The sequence below is a fragment of the Ranitomeya variabilis genome, chromosome 3, assembly GCF_051348905.1.
Source record: "Ranitomeya variabilis isolate aRanVar5 chromosome 3, aRanVar5.hap1, whole genome shotgun sequence".
Classification (NCBI taxonomy): Eukaryota; Metazoa; Chordata; class Amphibia; order Anura; family Dendrobatidae; genus Ranitomeya; species Ranitomeya variabilis.
Genome location: NC_135234.1, coordinates 26,588,879 through 26,608,023, shown reverse-complemented (window position 1 = coordinate 26,608,023; position 19,145 = coordinate 26,588,879). Strand labels below are relative to the sequence as shown.

General features: G+C 40.5%; 1 protein-coding gene across 2 annotated transcripts in view; it reads left to right on the top strand.

Moving 5' to 3' along the window:
* UMODL1 (uromodulin like 1) overlaps positions 1 to 19,145 on the top strand; it is a 90,004-nt gene that overhangs the window by 19,295 nt on the left and 51,564 nt on the right. For both annotated transcript variants that reach the window (XM_077293824.1, XM_077293823.1), the window contains exons 3-8: positions 251 to 406; positions 727 to 848; positions 7,551 to 7,737; positions 8,178 to 8,309; positions 14,476 to 15,075; positions 16,241 to 16,495. In XM_077293824.1, coding sequence (XP_077149939.1) covers positions 251 to 406; positions 727 to 848; positions 7,551 to 7,737; positions 8,178 to 8,309; positions 14,476 to 15,075; positions 16,241 to 16,495 — 1,452 coding nt within the window. The remainder of the gene's footprint in view (positions 1 to 250; positions 407 to 726; positions 849 to 7,550; positions 7,738 to 8,177; positions 8,310 to 14,475; positions 15,076 to 16,240; positions 16,496 to 19,145) is intronic.

Below are 19,145 nucleotides of genomic sequence, written 5' to 3'. Positions count from 1 at the left end.
GACCATATCTGTATTACTGACTGTGGGGAAGTATCTCAGTTATCTTCCTCTTCTGGGTTTCAGGACCCATTCGATTGATTGCAATAGTAATATTGTAATTCCTAATTTCTCCTCCGGGAGTGCTGCATGGAAACTGAAAGCTTCCTGTTCCTGCACAGATTACAGCTGATCGCTGGGGTTTATTTGTAATTAGCTCAAAAACAAAGGTTTTAATATTTGAATATTTTACAATATTTTGTTCCAAGTACAGCTCTGAAGGATCCCCGTACTGCACGACCAGGGATCTGCCCTGAAAGAGAAGAAAAAAAGAACAGCTCCAAGTGTACATTCGACTATGACTGTCCAGGACTGCAGAAATGCTGTTTATCTTCCAATGGATCTTTCTGTGTCTCTCCTGCTCCTCCAGGTCAGTGCTGCTTCTATAATACCAAATTTCACGACTATGACAAAGCAATAACCTCCTGCCCCAACATTGCAGCTCAAGTAGATGGGACTGAACTGCAGCACCAGACACAGCCACTACAACAATGTGGCGCTATACCTGGTCAACAGCAAGGCAGTTACGTTGTCCAGTGGTAGGAAAAAAGGGGAAAGTTGGATGCCTACCAATCTGATATTGGTGGTCTGTGATACGGATAGAGAAACAGTTTTATGTTCCTGTAAAAACTTAAAGTAATCTAAGTGCAATCATTTATATATTTCTAACCTCTTTTTTTTCTACTCTAGCTCTAGACAGGAAGACAATCAAATATTGGTACAATGGTACAATCATCGTAAAAATGGGCTACGATAAGCTGATCCAGTTGGATGAAGGTCTCGTTAATCACACCAGATTGTTACACTCAATGGTTTGTACAAGAATATAACTACTATAATACTGCCCCTATGTACAAGAATATAGCTACTATAATACTGCCCCTATGTACAAGAATATAACTACTATAATACTGCCCCTATGTACAAGAATATAACTACTATAATACTGCCCCTATGTATAAGAATATAACTACTATAATACTGGTCCTATGTACAAGAATATAACTACTATAATACTGCCCCATATGTACAAGAATATAACTACTATAATACTGTCCTATGTACAGAATATAACTACTATAATACTGCTCCTATGTACAAGAATATAACTACTATAATACTGCTCCTATGTACAAGAATATAACTACTATAATACTGCTCCTATGTACAGAATATAACTACTATAATACTGCTCCTATGTACAAGAATATAACTACTATAATACTGCCCCTATGTATAAGAATATAACTACTATAATACTGCTCCTATGCACAAGAATATAACTACTATAATACTGCCCCTATGTACAAGAATATAACTACTATAATACTGCTCCTATGTACAAGAATATAACTACTATAATACTGCCTCTATGTACAAGAATATTACTACTATAATACTGCCCCTATGTACAAGAATATAACTACTATAATACTGCTCCTATGCACAAGAATATAACTACTATAATACTGCCCCTATGTACAAGAATATAACTACTATAATACTGCTCCTATGTACAAGTATATAACTACTATAATACTGCCCCTATGTACAAGAATATTACTACTATAATACTGCCCCTATGTACAAGAATATAACTACTATAATACTGCCCCTATGTACAAGAATATAACTATTATAATACTGTCCTATGTACAGAATATAACTACTATAATACTGCTCCTATGTACAAGAATATAACTACTATAATAATGCTCCTATGTACAAGAATATAACTACTATAATACTGCCCCTATGTACAAGAATATAACTACTATAATACTGCTCCTATGTACAAGAATATAACTACTATAATACTGCCCCTATGTACAAGAATATTACTACTATAATACTGCCCCTATGTACAAGAATATAACTACTAAAATACTGCTCCTATGTACAAGAATATAACTACTATAATACTGCTCCTATGTACAAGAATATAACTACTACAATACTGCTCCTATGTACAAGAATATAACTACTATAATACTGCTCCTAAGTACAAGAATATAACTACTATAATACTGCCCCTATGTACAAGAATATAACTACTATAATACTGCCCCCTATGTACAAGAATATAACTACTATAATACTGCTCCTATGTACAAGAATATAACTGCTATAATACTGCTCCTATGTACAAGAATATAACTACTATAATACTGCCCCTATGTATAAGAATATAACTACTATAATACTGCCCCTATGTACAAGAATATAACTACTATAATACTGCCCCATATGTACAAGAATATAACTACTATAATACTGTCCTATGTACAGAATATAACTACTATAATACTGCTCCTATGTACAAGAATATAACTACTATAATACTGCTCCTATGTACAAGAATATAACTACTATAATACTGCTCCTATGTACAAGAATATAACTACTATAATACTGCCCCTATGTACAAGAATATAACTACTATAATACTGCCCCTATGTACAAGAATATAACTAGTATAATACTGCTCCTATGCACAAGAATATAACTACTATAATACTGCCCCTATGTACAAGAATATAACTACTATAATACTGCTCCTATGTACAAGAATATAACTACTATAAGGCCGGAGACACACTGGTGCGAGAGACGGCCGAGTCTCGCTGGTTAAAAGCAAGCTGTGGCACCTGCACTCCGGAGCGGAGCGTGCGGCTCCATAGCAATACATGCAGCCGCACGCTCAGCTCCGGAGTGCAGGTGCCACAGCTTGCTTTTAACCAGCGAGACTCGGCCGTCTCTCGCACCAGTGTGTCTCCGGCCTAATACTGCCTCTATGTACAAGAATATTACTACTATAATACTGCCCCTATGTACAAGAATATAACTACTAAAATACTGCTCCTATGTACAAGAATATAACTAGTATAATACTGCTCCTATGCACAAGAATATAACTACTATAATACTGCCCCTATGTACAAGAATATAACTACTATAATACTGCTCCTATGTACAAGTATATAACTACTATAATACTGCCCCTATGTACAAGAATATTACTACTATAATACTGCCCCTATGTACAAGAATATAACTACTATAATACTGCCCCTATGTACAAGAATATAACTATTATAATACTGTCCTATGTACAGAATATAACTACTATAATACTGCTCCTATGTACAAGAATATAACTACTATAATACTGCTCCTATGTACAAGAATATAACTACTATAATACTGCCCCTATGTACAAGAATATAACTACTATAATACTGCCCCTATGTACAAGAATATAACTAGTATAATACTGCTCCTATGCACAAGAATATAACTACTATAATACTGCCCCTATGTACAAGAATATAACTACTATAATACTGCTCCTATGTACAAGAATATAACTACTATAATACTGCCCCTATGTACAAGAATATTACTACTATAATACTGCCCCTATGTACAAGAATATAACTACTAAAATACTGCTCCTATGTACAAGAATATAACTACTATAATACTGCTCCTATGTACAAGAATATAACTACTACAATACTGCTCCTATGTACAAGAATATAACTACTATAATACTGCTCCTAAGTACAAGAATATAACTACTATAATACTGCCCCTATGTACAAGAATATAACTACTATAATATTGCCCCCTATGTACAAGAATATAACTACTATAATACTGCTCCTATGTACAAGAATATAACTGCTATAATACTGCTCCTATGTACAAGAATATAACTACTATAATACTGCCCCCTATGTACAAGAATATAACTACTATAATACTGCCCCCTATGTACAAGAATATAACTACTATAATACTGCTCCTATGTACAAGAATATAACTACTATAATACTGCCCCTACGTACAAGAATATAACTACTATAATACTGCTCCCTATGTACAAGAATATAACTACTATAATACTGCTCCTATGTACAAGAATACAACTACTATACTACTGCTCCTATGCAAACAATATAACTACTATAATATTGCCCCTATGTACAAGAATATAACTACTATAATACAGCTCCTATGTACAAGAATATAACTACTATAATACTGCCCCTATGTACAAGAATATAACTACTATAATACTGCCCCTATGTACAAGAATATAACTACTATAATACTGCTCCTATGTACAAGAATACAACTACTATACTACTGCTCCTATGTAAACAATATAACTACTATAATATTGCCCCTATGTACAAGAATATGACTACTATAATACTGCCCCTATGTACAAGAATATAACTACTATAATACTGCCCCTATGTACAAGAATATAACTACTATAATACTGCCCCTATGTACAAGAATATAACTACTATAATACTGCTCCTATGTACAAGAATATAACTACTATAATACTGCTCTTATATACCGAATATAACTACTATAATACTGCTCCTATGTACAAGAATATAACTACTATAATACTGCCCCCTATGTACAAGAATATAACTACTATAATACTGCCCCCTATGTACAAGAATATAACTACTATAATACTGCTCCTATGTAGAAGAATATAACTACTATAATACTGCCCCTATGTACAAGAATATAACTACTATAATACTGCCCCTATGTACAAGAATATAACTACTATAATACTGCCCCTATGTACAAGAATATAACTACTATAATACTGCTCTTATATACAGAATATAACTACTATAATACTGCCCCCTATGTACAAGAATATAACTACTATAATACTGCTCCTATGTGCAAGAATATAACTACTATAATACTGCTCCTATGTACAAGAATATAACTACTATAATACTGCCCCTATGTACAAGAATATAACTACTATAATACTGCTCCTATGTACAAGAATATAACTACTATAATACTGCTCTTATATACAGAATATAACTACTAAAATACTGCCCCCTATGTACAAGAATATAACTACTATAATACTGCTCTTATATACAGAATATAACTACTATAATACTGCCCCCTATGTACAAGAATATAACTACTATAATACTGCTCCTATGTGCAAGAATATAACTACTATAATACTGCTCCTATGTAGAAGAATATAACTACTATAATACTGCCCCTATGTACAAGAATATAACTACTATAATACTGCTCCTATGTACAAGAATGTAACTACTATAATACTGCTCTTATATACAGAATATAACTACTATAATACTGCTCCTATGTACAAGAATATAACTACTATAATACTGCTCTTATATACAGAATATAACTACTATAATACTGCCCCTATGTACAAGAATATAACTACTATAATACTGCCCCTATGTACAAGAATATAACTACTATAATACTGCTCTTATATACAGAATATATCTACTATAATACTGCCCCCTATGTGCAAGAATATAACTACTATAATACTGCCCCCTATGTACAAGAATATAACTACTATAATACTGCTCTTATATACAGAATATATCTACTATAATACTGCCCCCTATGTGCAAGAATATAACTACTATAATACTGCCCGTATGTACAAGAATATAACTACTATAATACTGCTCCTATGTACAAGAATATAACTACTATAATACTGCTCCTATGTACAAGAATATAACTACTATAATACTGCTCCTATGTGCAAGAATATAACTATATAATACTGCTCCTATGTAGAAGAATATAACTACTATAATACTGCCCCTATGTACAAGAATATAACTACTATAATACTGCTCCTATGTACAAGAATGTAACTACTATAATACTGCTCTTATATACAGAATATAACTACTATAATACTGCTCCTATGTACAAGAATATAACTACTATAATACTGCTCTTATATACAGAATATAACTACTATAATACTGCCCCTATGTACAAGAATATAACTACTATAATACTGCCCCTATGTACAAGAATATAACTACTATAATACTGCTCTTATATACAGAATATATCTACTATAATACTGCCCCCTATGTGCAAGAATATAACTACTATAATACTGCCCCCTATGTACAAGAATATAACTACTATAATACTGCTCTTATATACAGAATATATCTACTATAATACTGCCCCTATGTACAAGAATATAACTACTATAATACTGCCCCTATGTACAAGAATATAACTACTATAATACTGCCCCCTATGTACAAGAATATAACTACTATAATACTGCTCTTATATACAGAATATAACTACTATAATACTGCCCCTATGTACAAGAATATAACTACTATAATACTGCTCCTATGTACAAGAATATAACTACTATAATACTGCCCCTATGTACAAGAATATAACTACTATAATACTGCCCCTATGTACAAGAATATAACTACTATAATACTGCTCCTATGTACAAGAATATAACTACTATAATACTGCTCCTATGTACAAGAATATAACTACTATAATACTGCCCCTATGTACAACAATATAACTACTATAATACTGCCCTCTACGTACAAGAATATAACTACTATAATACTGCTCCTATGTACAAGAATATAACTACTATAATACTGCTCCTATGTGCAAGAATATAACTACTATAATACTGCTCCTATGTAGAAGAATATAGCTACTATAATTCTGCCCCTATGTACAAGAATATGACTACTATAATACTGCTCCTATGTACAAGAATATAACTACTATAATACTGCTCTTATATACCGAATATAACTACTATAATACTGCTCCTATGTACAAGAATATAACTACTATAATACTGCCCCCTATGTACAAGAATATAACTACTATAATACTGCCCCCTATGTACAAGAATATAACTACTATAATACTGCCCCTATGTACAAGAATATAACTACTATAATACTGCTCCCCATGTACAAGAATATATAACTACTATAATACTGCTCCTATGTACAAGAATATAACTACTATAATACTGCCCCTATGTACAAGAATATAACTACTATAATACTGTCCCCATGTACAAGAATATAACTACTATAATACTGTCCCTATGTACAAGAATATAACTACTATAATACTGCTCCTATGTACAAGAATATAACTACTATAATACTGCCCCTCTGTACAAGAATATAACTACTATAATACTGCGTCCTATGTACAAGAATATAACTACTATAATACTGCTCTTATATACAGAATATAACTACTATAATACTGCTCCCTATGTACAAGAATATAACTACTATAATTCTGCTCCTATGTACAATAATATAACTACTATAATACTGCTCCTATGTACAAGAATATAACTACTATAATACTGCCCCCTATGTAGAAGAATATAACTGCTATAATACTGTACTATGTACAAGAATATAACTACTATAATACTGCCCCTATGTACAAGAATATAACTACTATAATACTGCCCTATGTATAAGAATATAACTACTATAATACTGCCCCTATGTATAAGAATATAACTACTATAATACTGCTCCTATGAGTTATCCAGTATCCAGAAACTTTTAGACACTTTTTGATTTCTAACTAATAACTGTCATCATGTAATACCAATATTAATATGTGAATGATTTCAGGTAACTGGGGAATTTTGGCCACTAGCGGCAGAAGTGTTCCACATTTCCACCAAGTCTGCAGGGACCTTCTCCATTGTGTCCTCTGTCCTCATTGGAATTAATGAGTCGCTTACACTGATGAATATTGCTGCGATGCTTGACAACATTGTAATTCGTTTACCAGAAGTAATCAGTATCGAGATAAATGGTAATTACTATGATTATTATTCAGTTTTAAACAATTTTCTGTAGATTTTGGGTGGCCGGCCCATAGACATAGAGTTACATAATCCAATTCTCACTGCCTGCAGCCACCACTAGAGGGAGCTAAAGACATTACATATTCAAAAATAAATTGTATGCAGGAAGGTCCGGAGCTCCCCCTAGTGGAGGCTGCAGGCAGTCATAATTGCATTAACTTAGTCTACCAATGCTGGGGATTTGGAGCTTTGTGTCAGAGCAGTGGAGCTTCAACCACTATCCAAGTTATGCCACATTTTCACTGCATTTGATTTTCTATTAACAGATTTTTTTTATTTTTATTTTTTTTTTTTTTTTGGGGGGGGGGGGCTGGATGATAATTTGTGCAGATGGGCCAATATTACACACAGCAGATAATATATACATGTACTGTCTTTGACTCACCAGACTTAAATGAATGCCTTCATCCCGAGCTCGGCAGCTGCTCATCCTATCAGGAATGTATTAATGTGGAGGGTTCCTACAACTGCACAAACAAGAATCGTTCAGAGTCTTTGCAGGAAATTACAACACATCCAGGTAATTCCGAACCGTGAAACCGTGAATAGATAGAAAGAAAGAGACATGGATATAATGTGTGAGACAGTGAGGGGAATTATGTGCGAGGGCCGTTATGTATCCCCTAGAACTTGCTTAGAAGCTTGTTGAATCTGCTGGAGAACATTATAATTACAGCTACATTTGTGGTTACAATGCAAAATAAAAGTAAGTGTGAACTTAGTCAAGTTATTTGACCATGTAAAATTTAGGGAAACCTGACATGGACTTTTATTTTTGGGGTGAACTATAGGATTGGTAGTGGTGTGGGTCTCTCCCTCCACTCCCGGTTTTGGAAGTGGCCCATTTCCACGATTGCCATTTAAACTTTTAGTTTGGGTATGTCATTTGTCATGACTCTGTTGTCGGGTGTCCCAGGACCAGGGGCTCTTTCCCTGTCCCTAATGCTAGGGGTGCCCTAGCTCTCTCTGTTCCCCGGATTACTTCTGATGGTGAAGATGCCGGGGCCACGTACCTTGCCTTAGCTCCTGAATCCGCCCTCAGTCTGTAGTAGTAGTGTTCCATAATGCACCAACCAGACTAACAAGGTAATACGAGCAGGGATAATGAAAAATACCAAACATACAAATATGCATACACAAATAACAGAAGTATGCACCAGGTAGTAGAGGGTGGGAATAAACCAAAGTAGGAGAAGAAAGGGAATTATCAAACAATGAAAACCTAGCAACAGTCACAGATAAATCCACTAAACGTCTTCTTCAATAATAACCAACAACAACCTCCAGCCATGCAGCAAAAGCTACTCTGACAATGAGTGCTAGCCAGTGCTCAGATTATGTAGGAGATGGGAGTGGCTAACAGTGAACAGCTGAGAGCCTTAATGCAGGATAGCTTCCAGGAGCTCTCAACTGAGCAGATTAACCCCTGCACTGTTAACAGAAACCTGCACCATTTAATATGAAGATGAAGTGCTTCTAATCAGTGCAGGAGTAGGAGAAATCAGACGCTGTGGTCTTCTGACTCCTCTCTGTTGCAGTAAACCCATGACAACAGTGTTTTGGTTTCAAAACTGGAGAGCAGGAGCTGTGTGCAGCACAGGTCTGTGTGAGACTGAAAGCAGGGAAGAGCCAGAGAAAACAAAGCCACTGACACACCCATGAGAGATATGGTGATGTAGTCGCCCACGGCAACAGAGTGTTATGGACGAGCCGGCTTTGATCTGGAAGATAATGTTTGCCTTTTTGTTGTGAGTTTCCAAAAGAAACACTTTTAAGTCGGACTATCCAGGATCACTGTCTTTGTGCAGCACTGTGTGAACACCGCTGCACTGCAATAGATAGAGGGATGGATAGAAGACTTGCAGTCTACAGCTGAAATGTGCATTGCTGTCAGCAGACCCCCTCCGGCACCGTCTGGATCTTTACGTCCCTAGTGCATAGCAGTATGGCTGTCTTTTATATCCTCACCCACTGATTTCAGCTGTGTGATCGGCATTATTATTATCAGTATTCCTATAGCACCATTTATTCCATGGTGCTGTACATGAGACGGGGTTACATCAAAATACAAATATTACTTACAGTAAACAAAACTAACAATGACAGACTGGTACAGAGGGGCGAGGACACTGCCCTTGTGGGCTTACATTCTACAGGATGGTGGGGAAGGAGACAAAAGGTTGGGTTTTGCAGTAGCTCCGATGGTGTTGAGGTTGGAGCGCCCCCAGACTCAGGGCAATGGGGTACTCGGTACCGGGTCCCTCTGTCTCGGTTCTGGGGATGTCACGGTGGCCCGACCCGGTCCGTGGCCCTGCTAAGGGGCGTCCAATTAAAGGTGTAGGTGGTGGTGGTTTAGGTCGCGGTAAATAACGAGGACACAAGGTTGCAGTCTCTTTACCTTTTACTGCAGACTTTGGCATCCACAATCCAGAGCACTGCTAACAGGGCTGGCTGAGACCGGCCGGTCCGAAGGCACATCCAGAGTTCCCTTTGCAGGTGGAAATCAGTGCCTACCTTCTAGCGCCTGTGTGTTGTAGTACTTCCCTGCTGAGCACCACGGGATAGTCCTCACAACTCTTGTATCTGTTTCTGATGTTCTCTCTCTCCGTCCCCCAGTTTGGATAGGACGCACCCGTATGACGGGTGTAGGCCTGGAGCTATTTTATAGGGACCCTAGAGATGCCCCTCTCCCACAATTTGCCTCCGTTGTCTGCTTAGGTGAAAAGGTGAGACAGCCAACCTAAAGTCAACTGCCCTGCCGTGATTGAACTAAAGCGTAGAGCCAGTACTCCCTCGGTGTTCCGGCCACCGGCTACGCGCCTCAGAAGGATGTTGCCACGATCTTAGGGCACGACTCCTCCCGGTATTATCTCCTTTTTGCTGTGATCTCGTTTCTCACTTCTCCACAATATACTTCGCTTCTTGTCCTTTCTTAAGATACCGCCGCAATGAAGTGCAGGCGCGGCTCCGTAACGATCTGTCTCTTGCTAGGCCACTGTCAGGATCCCACCCCTGACAGGGACCCCCCTGAATCTTTCCCCGCAACACCCTCTCTCACTGGATGTTGCCTGTAGCCGGCTGGAAAGCAGGGCACAGCGGTGACGTCACCGCTGTGCTCTGCTTTTACTTTACGGCCGGCACTCACAGTCAGTGCGGGAAGCAGACGGCGAGGAACCTGACGGACACCGGAATGTGAGTATGTACTGTTTGGTTTTTTTTACATTTACGATGGTAACCAGGGTAAACATCGGGTTACTAAGCGCGGCCCTGCGCTTAGTAACCCGATGTTTACCCTGGTTACACGGGGACTTCGGCATAGTTGGTTGCTGGAGAGCTGTCTGTGTGACAGCTCCCCAGCGACCACACAACGACTTACCAAGGATCACGGCCAGGTCGTATCGCTGGTCGTGATCGTTGGTAAATCGTTTAGTGTAACGGTACCCTTAAGGACGGACTGGTGGGGTGAGAGAGTGTTAGAAGGTAGGCCACAGAGGAGGATGTTGCAATAGTCGAGGCGGGAGATGATTAGGGCATGCACAAGCATTTTGGTAGAGTGAGGGTTGAGGAAAGGACGGATTCTGGAAATATTTTTGAGCTGGAGGTGACAGGAGGTGGCGAGAGCTTGGATATGCGGTTTGAAGGACAGGGCAGAGCCCAGGGTTACTCCGAGCCAGCAGATTACTGGGACAGGGGAAAGTGTGAATTCATTTATTGTGATAGATAGACCAGGTAGGGAAGGTGTGCGAGATGGAGGAAAGATTATTAGTTCAGATTTGCCCACATTGAGTTTGAGGAAGCGAGAGGAGAAGAAGGAGGATATGGCTGATAAACACTCTGGGATTCTGGACAGCAGAGAGGTGACATCTGGGCCAGAGAGGTAGATCTGAGTGTCATCGGCATATAGATGGTACTAGACGCCATAGGACTCTATGAGTTGTCCCAGGCCAAGGGTATAGATTGAGAAGAGAAGGGGTCCTAGGACAGAGCCTTGAGGGACACCAACAGAGAGAGGGTGGGATGAGGAGGTAGTATGGGAGTAGAAAATGCTAAATATGTGGTTGGTAAGGTATGAGGAGATCCAGGATAGGGAGAGGTCTTTGACACCAAAGGAGGAGAGGATCTGTAGTAGGAGGTAGTGGTCAACTGTGTCGAAGGCAGAGGACAGGTCTAGAAGGAGGAGTGTAGAGAATTGTCTGTTAGCTTTGGCTGTAAGTAAGTTGTTAGTAATTTTGGTCAGGGCTGTCTCAGTGGAATGGTGGGGATGGAAGCCAGATTGTAGGTTGTTGAAGAGCGAATTAGATGAAAGGTGAAAGGTTCAGCATGGATGTGCTGCTCAAAGAGTTTGGAAGCAAATGGGAGCAAAGATATGGGGCGATAGCTGGACATAGCAGTTGGATTGAGGGTTGGCTTTTTGAGGATAGGTGTGATTGTGGCATGTTTGAAAGCAGAAGGGAAGGTGCCAGAAGTTAGTGATAGATTGAAGATATGGGTTAGGGATGGGATTAGTGTGGTGGTGAGGTTGGGGAGGAGGTGGGATGGGATGGGGTCAAGTGCACAGGTGGAGAGGTGCAATTTGGAGAGATGAGCAAGCCCCCCTTCAGTGATTTTGGAGAGGGAAGTTATGGGGTTAGGGCATTGGTTTGGCATACAAAGGGGTTGTGGTGGTCGGACAACAAAGACTTGCCTTGTTTGGTCAATCTTATTTTTGAAGTGCGTGGCAAAGTCCTCAGCAGAGATGAGGGAGGTTGGAGGGGGCAGTGGTGGACGGAGGAGGGAGTTACAGGTGTTGAACAACAGTTTGGGGTTGTGGGATAAGGAAGATACGAGGGATGTGAAGTAGGCCTGTTTAGCAGAGGTGAGAGCTGATTTGAGTGCGAGTGTTGCTTTTTTGAGTGCAGTGAAATCATCTTGCGAGTGTGTTTTCTTCCAACGCTGTTCTGCAACTCTGGATACTTGCCGAAGCTTTTTAGTGATGTTATTGTGCCAGGGTTGTCTATTGATTCGTCACACTCTGCTATGCATGACAGGGCAACCGAGTCGATAGCTGATGCCAGAGTGACATTGTAGAAACTAATTGCTGTGTCTGTGTCATGGAGTGAAGCTATGGAGGACAGTGGCTGAATAGAGTCAGAGTGTGTGCGAGGGTCTAGATGTGCGAGGTTTCTGCGGGGTGCGCATGTTACTGGTCATGGATGACAGGTGAGGAGGACAGGGAGAGAAAGTGAGTAGATGGTGGTCAGATAGAGGGAGAAGGGAGGTTGTGAAGTTAGATAGAGAGCAGAGATGGGTGAAGACCAGGTCTAATGTATGTCCGTCTGTGTCGGTGGCTGAGGAGGACCACTGAGTAAGTCCAAAAGATGAAGTAAGGGACAGGAGTTTTGAGGCTGCTGACTGGTGGGTTTCAATGGGGATGTTGAAGTGACCCATGATGATGGTGGGAATGTCAGCAGAGAGAAAGTGAAGAAGCCAGGTGGAGAATTGGTCAATAAAGGCAGTGGCCGGGCCCGGAGGTTGGTATCAGCATGGCATTTACGTGCTAAGCTGTTTTGAAGGGGTATTGTTGAACGCTAACATTTGCAACTATGAGATAGATATTTTGGCTGTCCTCCTCTCTATCACAGGATATACGGTGTTATGACCCCAATGGCAGAGGGTCTCAAAAGTACATACCAAGTCTGCAAACATAAAAAACCAGCTCATAGGGCAGTGGTAACTGGGCTAACCGTATATCTAATCCTAGCACCACAAATAGCAGCAGCCGGGGAACGTGCCTACGTTGGTTCTAGACGTCTCGCGCCAGCCGGAGAACTAACTAACCCTAGAAGGGAAAAGATAGACCTTTCTTGCCTCCAGAGAAAAGACCCCAAAAGTTGGATACAAGCCCCCCACAAATAATAACGGTGAGGTAAGGGGAAAAGACAAACGTAAGAATGAACTAGATATTTAGCAAAGAGAGGCCCACTGACTAATAGCAGAATATAGTAAGATGACTTATACGGTCAGCAAAAACCCTATCAAAATTTCCACGCTGGATATTCAAGAACCCCCGAACCGTCTAACGGCCCGGGGGGAGAACACCAGCCCCCCTAGAGCTTCCAGCAGAATCAGGAATCACATTTAGTACAAGCTGGACAAAAATAATAGCAATGCAAATAACCAAAAAACAAGGAAGCAAGATTTAGCTTAATTTTGCAAGATCCAGGACCAGCAGACAGGAGCAAACAGAAAGGATCTGATTACAACGATGCCAGGCACTGGACTGAGAATCCAGGGAGTTTATATAGCAACACCCCTGGACTAACGACCCAGGTGGGTGCCAAAGTGAGGAAAGACAATCCCAGAGTCATATCACTAGTGACCACAAGAGGGAGCCAAAAAAGTCTAATTCACAACAATACGGGTATCCAATGGAAGTTTCTAGAATATGTAATTAATCATCACATTGTCAGTGTGTGATCATTTTGAGCCTCAGCTCCATCCCCAGTCAGCAAACAGAAGGATCAGAGGGTATTCCATGGTCCATTGTGGTTCTTCATTTTTCTCCTGGGGGTCGGACCCATCAATCACGATGATGGGCAAGTTTAGGCCATTAATTTTATATCCTGGAAAACCTCTTTAAATGTCCCACCTCCATATTGAGCCCACCATGAAAGTAATTGTGCACTCTGTCTCCCTCTTATTTTCAGGCCCTATCCCTCTCTCTCATCCATCTCAGCTGCCACCGTTCTCCAGCCATCCTACCTTCTCACCTATAGACCCTGGATCACGTCCTTCTCACCCACTGCCGTCTTCCAGCCATCCTAACTTCTCATCTATAGACCCTGGTTCTCGTTCTTCTCACCTGCCGCCGACCTCCAGCCATCCTACCTTCTCATCTATAGACCCTAGCTCTCATCCTTCTCACCTGCTGCCGTCCTCCAGCCATCCTACCTTCTCTCCTATAGACCCTGGTTCTCGTCCACCTCAGCCGCCCCCGTCCTCCAGCCATCCTACCTTCTCTCCTATAGACCCTGGTTCTCATCCATCTCAGCCGCCCCCGTCCTCCAGCCATCCTACCTTCTCTCCTATAGACCCTGGTTCTCATCCATCTCAGCCGCCCCCGTCCTCCAGCCATCCTACCTTCTCTCCTATAGACCCTGGCCTTGGTCCTTCTCACCCACCGCCGTCCTCCAGCCATCCTACCTTCTCATCTATAGATCCTGGCTCTCGTCCAACTCAGCTGCCGATCTCCAGCCATCCTACCACGCAGGACGCGACTTATGACAGCGCTACCGCCGCCCCCTGCAGTAAGTATGTCTCATCAGGTTTTATTTTTGAAAGTTTTCCACTTTTTTTTTAACCATTTTCTTTATTATTTTAGTATTTTTCTACAAACAAATGTATTGCTGTTAGTATTCACCAATGTAGAGCACTCCTCCTAGTGTTGGCAATTCTGTCGTTCTGACTTTTCAATTTTTGTCCCCACTGGTAAATTAATACATTTTATAGTTTCAAAGATCTAATTTTTCTGGAGGGGGCAATATAAAATGTTTATTTATTTATTTTTGAATTGGGTATGGTAATTTAAACTTTTAGACTTTTTTTGTTTGTTTTTGAAAACTTTTTTATTTTTCGTTCTTACTGTATTTTCTAGTCCCCTTAGGGGACCTCAACCTGCAATACTGCAGTTTATAGAAGAAATGATGATTTCCTCCAGTAAGCAAAAGACTAGAATGTCAATCCATTGCCACGCCTAGATGGGGTCAGAACGTTGGCATTACCAGATCCATACCACTTAGTTGCCGCTGTCAGAGATTGGCAGCAGCGTTTAACTGGTTCAATAAGAATAATGGGAGCAAATATTGGATCTATGGATCGGGCTCAACTCCTGAGCCTGCCACATACATTCGCCCCTGCCGAGCCGTACCAATGAAAAATCCTAAAAGTTCACATTTTTTTTCCTCTTTCTCATTCAAGTAAAGTGTTAAAAAAAAAATCATTTTTGGTATCTATGCGTCTGTAAAAGTATTATTTGTCAAAATATAAAATAGTTTATTACCTATACAGTAAATGCTGTAAAAAAACAACAGAAAAATTGCTAATATTGCCTCCTTATTTAGTCACCTTCCTGAAAAAAATGGAATAAAAAGTGATCAAAAGTCACACGTACAAAAGATAGTACAGCTTGAAAAAATTTATAGAAAAATAAATAAATAAAATAAAAAAGTTATGGGTCTTAGCAAAACAAAAAATAAAAGTTCTGAGTTTTTGAAAAAGCAATAAAGTCTAAAAACAACATAAATCTGGTATTGTCGTAATTGCAACAACCTAAAGAATAAAGTTCATGTGTCCTATCAATAAAATCTAAAAAAAAAAAAAAAAGCAGCAATTTTTTTTTTCATTTCTTCCCATAAAGAAGTTTTTTTTCCCAGTATGTGAAATGGATTCTACTAACAATTCCTGTCCTTGTAGATTGCTCCACGTTCCACAATCACAGCATCTTTAATGTCACCAGTGGTGGTTTCCATCTACACTGGATCACTGACTGCCCCGAGGATTTCACATATAATGTCCAAGTATCTGGAAAAGGACTTAATCAGAGTAAAACCATCATGGGAACCACAATGGAGATGCAAGGACTGCAGGCCGGGGAGCTGTATACCGCACAGGTGACATTTATGGACTGCAATGGACTGGTACAACTGTGGAATGGAAGAGTAAAAACAGGTAATTTCATAGATTTGTCAAATATCATATAAACCTTGTATTTACTCCTCCAGAGTAAGCAAGAAACTGCAGTGCAACTAGTTATCCACTAGAGGGCAGGCTAAGACCTCTAATGTACAGTATAGTCTCTATAGTCCGCAGGCCTGGTATAGGCAATGTCTCTCAATAGATGTGTGATAATAAGTTGCTCTGATTTTTTGGTGACGGGTGCAAGTTTTTTTATTTCTATAAATAAAAATATATAACATCCAATAGAATCATAGGAAAGCAGTGTATGCAGAGTTAAAGGGCATCTGTCAGGAGGATCAACGCTCCTAGTCTGTCTATATGGACATGTAGGTCATAGGAAGCTGAATAAAATGACACCTTGATATCTGCGATCTGATGTCTTATCCCAGAGAAATCCATGTTTTTCTTAATATGCAAATGAGCTGTTAAGATCTATGGGCTGGAGATAGATCTCCCTAGGAATCTGCGTCCAGTCATTAAATGAAAGGAGGAGGTGTTACCAGTGTGAGACATGTAGATCAGGAGAGCAGACTGTCAGTCATTACATGTCTCACACTGGTAACTCTCAATTTCATATAAAATAAGCTCTGGAGGCAGATTCTTGGGAAGATCTATGTCCGGCCCATAGATCTTAAAAGCTCATATGCGTATTAAGAAAAACATGGATTTCTCTGGGATAAGACATCGTATCACAGATATCAAGGTATCATTTTATTCAGCTTCCTATGACCTACATACCTGTATAGAGAGCTTAGGAGAGTTGACCCTATTGACCGATGCCCGTTAATAAAGCAGTCATTGGTCACAGTAAAGCAGCAATAGCAATATTAATGGGGCAGCATACAATCAGTCGATACACACGTTTCAATTCCTTGCTTAAAGGGGTGGTCCAAAATACAAATTAATTTTCATTCTAAATCCCTATCTATTCAAGGCCATAATGTAAACTATTTTCTAATATACTTAAATAAAAAATTCCTTATCCTTCCCTCACTACTTCCTTTCTGATTACGCTTTGTTTGAGAATCCCAATGCATGCTGGGATACTTAAATAAAGTGTTACCAGGGGTCAGAAGCTGTGGTCACTGCTGCAGCCCCCTCTCTGAAAGGAATCATCATCAGTGTCTTCAGGGGTTGGACTAGATCCTGATCTGTCACTCTACGATGTGCACAATGACAGTGCGCTCTCTCCCTCGCTCAGATCAGTAGTAACGAGCTGATAATGGGGCATACTGACGGAGTCCTTTGTCAGAATTTCTGTTGTGAAGAAACCAGTGCTGCCCCTGCAAGTCATGGAGAGACGCAGGTATCTATACACCGGGTATTCTGACAAAGCGCACCGTTAGTATGCCCCATTGCAGACTCATTAATACTGATCTGAGTGGGGGAGAGAGCGCACTGTCATTGTGCAAATTGCACAGTGACAGCTCAGGCTCTAGTTCAGCCCCTGAAACAGAGGTCACTGATGAGAGAGGGGACTGCGGCAGTGACTGCAGGTTCTACCACCCTCATGAGGCTTGATTTGGGTATCATTAGGATTCTCAAATGAAGCATCATCATGAAGGAAGTAGGAAAAAAAGTAGAAAAGTGAACATAGGACATTTGATTATGGCACTAAATAGATAGGGATTTAGGATGAAATTGAATTTGTATTTCGGACCACACCTTAAGTTTCATTTTCAAGGAAAGTAGCTTCATTCCTGAACTAAGTTTCGTTTTACTATAAATTTATTTTACACAAGACGTGAGATGAGAATAGAGATGATTGCTGCCTGGCCTTTACATAAACCCTTCATTTCCTCATACCCCATCGGGGAGGGCCACTTCTCTACCATCCTGTGACTGCAGAGGGGCCTTCTCTGTATTCCTCCCACATTGACCTGACGGAGTAGAGGACGATGGGCAAACACTCTGTATAAGGAATCGTAGGTTTCTGCTCACACTATTCACAAGTCAAATGGGGAGAAGGTCGGCACATACCGATCCATGAGGAGAAGGTCGGCACACATTGGTTCATGGGGAGAAGGTCGGCACACACGTTCATGGGGAGAAGGTTGGCACACACCGGTTCATGGGGAGAAGGTCGGCACACACCGGTTCATGGGGAGAAGGTTGGCACACACCGGTTCATGGGGAGAAGGTCGGCACACACCGGTGCATGGGGAGAAGGTCGGCACACACCGGTGCATGGGGAGAAGGTCGGCACACACCGGTTCATGGGGAGAAGGTCGGCACACACCGGTGCATGGGGAGAAGGTCGGCACACACCGGTTCATGGGGAGAAGGTCGGCACACACCGGTTCATGGGGAGAAGGTCGGCACACAACGGTTCATGGGGAGAAGGTCGGCACACACCGGTTCATGGGGAGAAGGTCGGCACACACTGGTTCATGGGGAGAAGGTCGGCACACACCGGTGCATGGGGAGAAGGTCGGCACACACCGGTGCATGGGGAGAAGGTCGGCACACACCGGTGCATGGGGAGAAGGTCAGCACACACCGGTTCATGGGGAGAAGGTCGGCACACACCGGTTCATGGGGAGAAAATCTGCACACACTGGTTCATGGGGAGAAGGTTGGCACACATTGGTTCATGGGGAGAAGGTCGGCACACACCGGCTCATTGGGAGAAGGTCGGCAC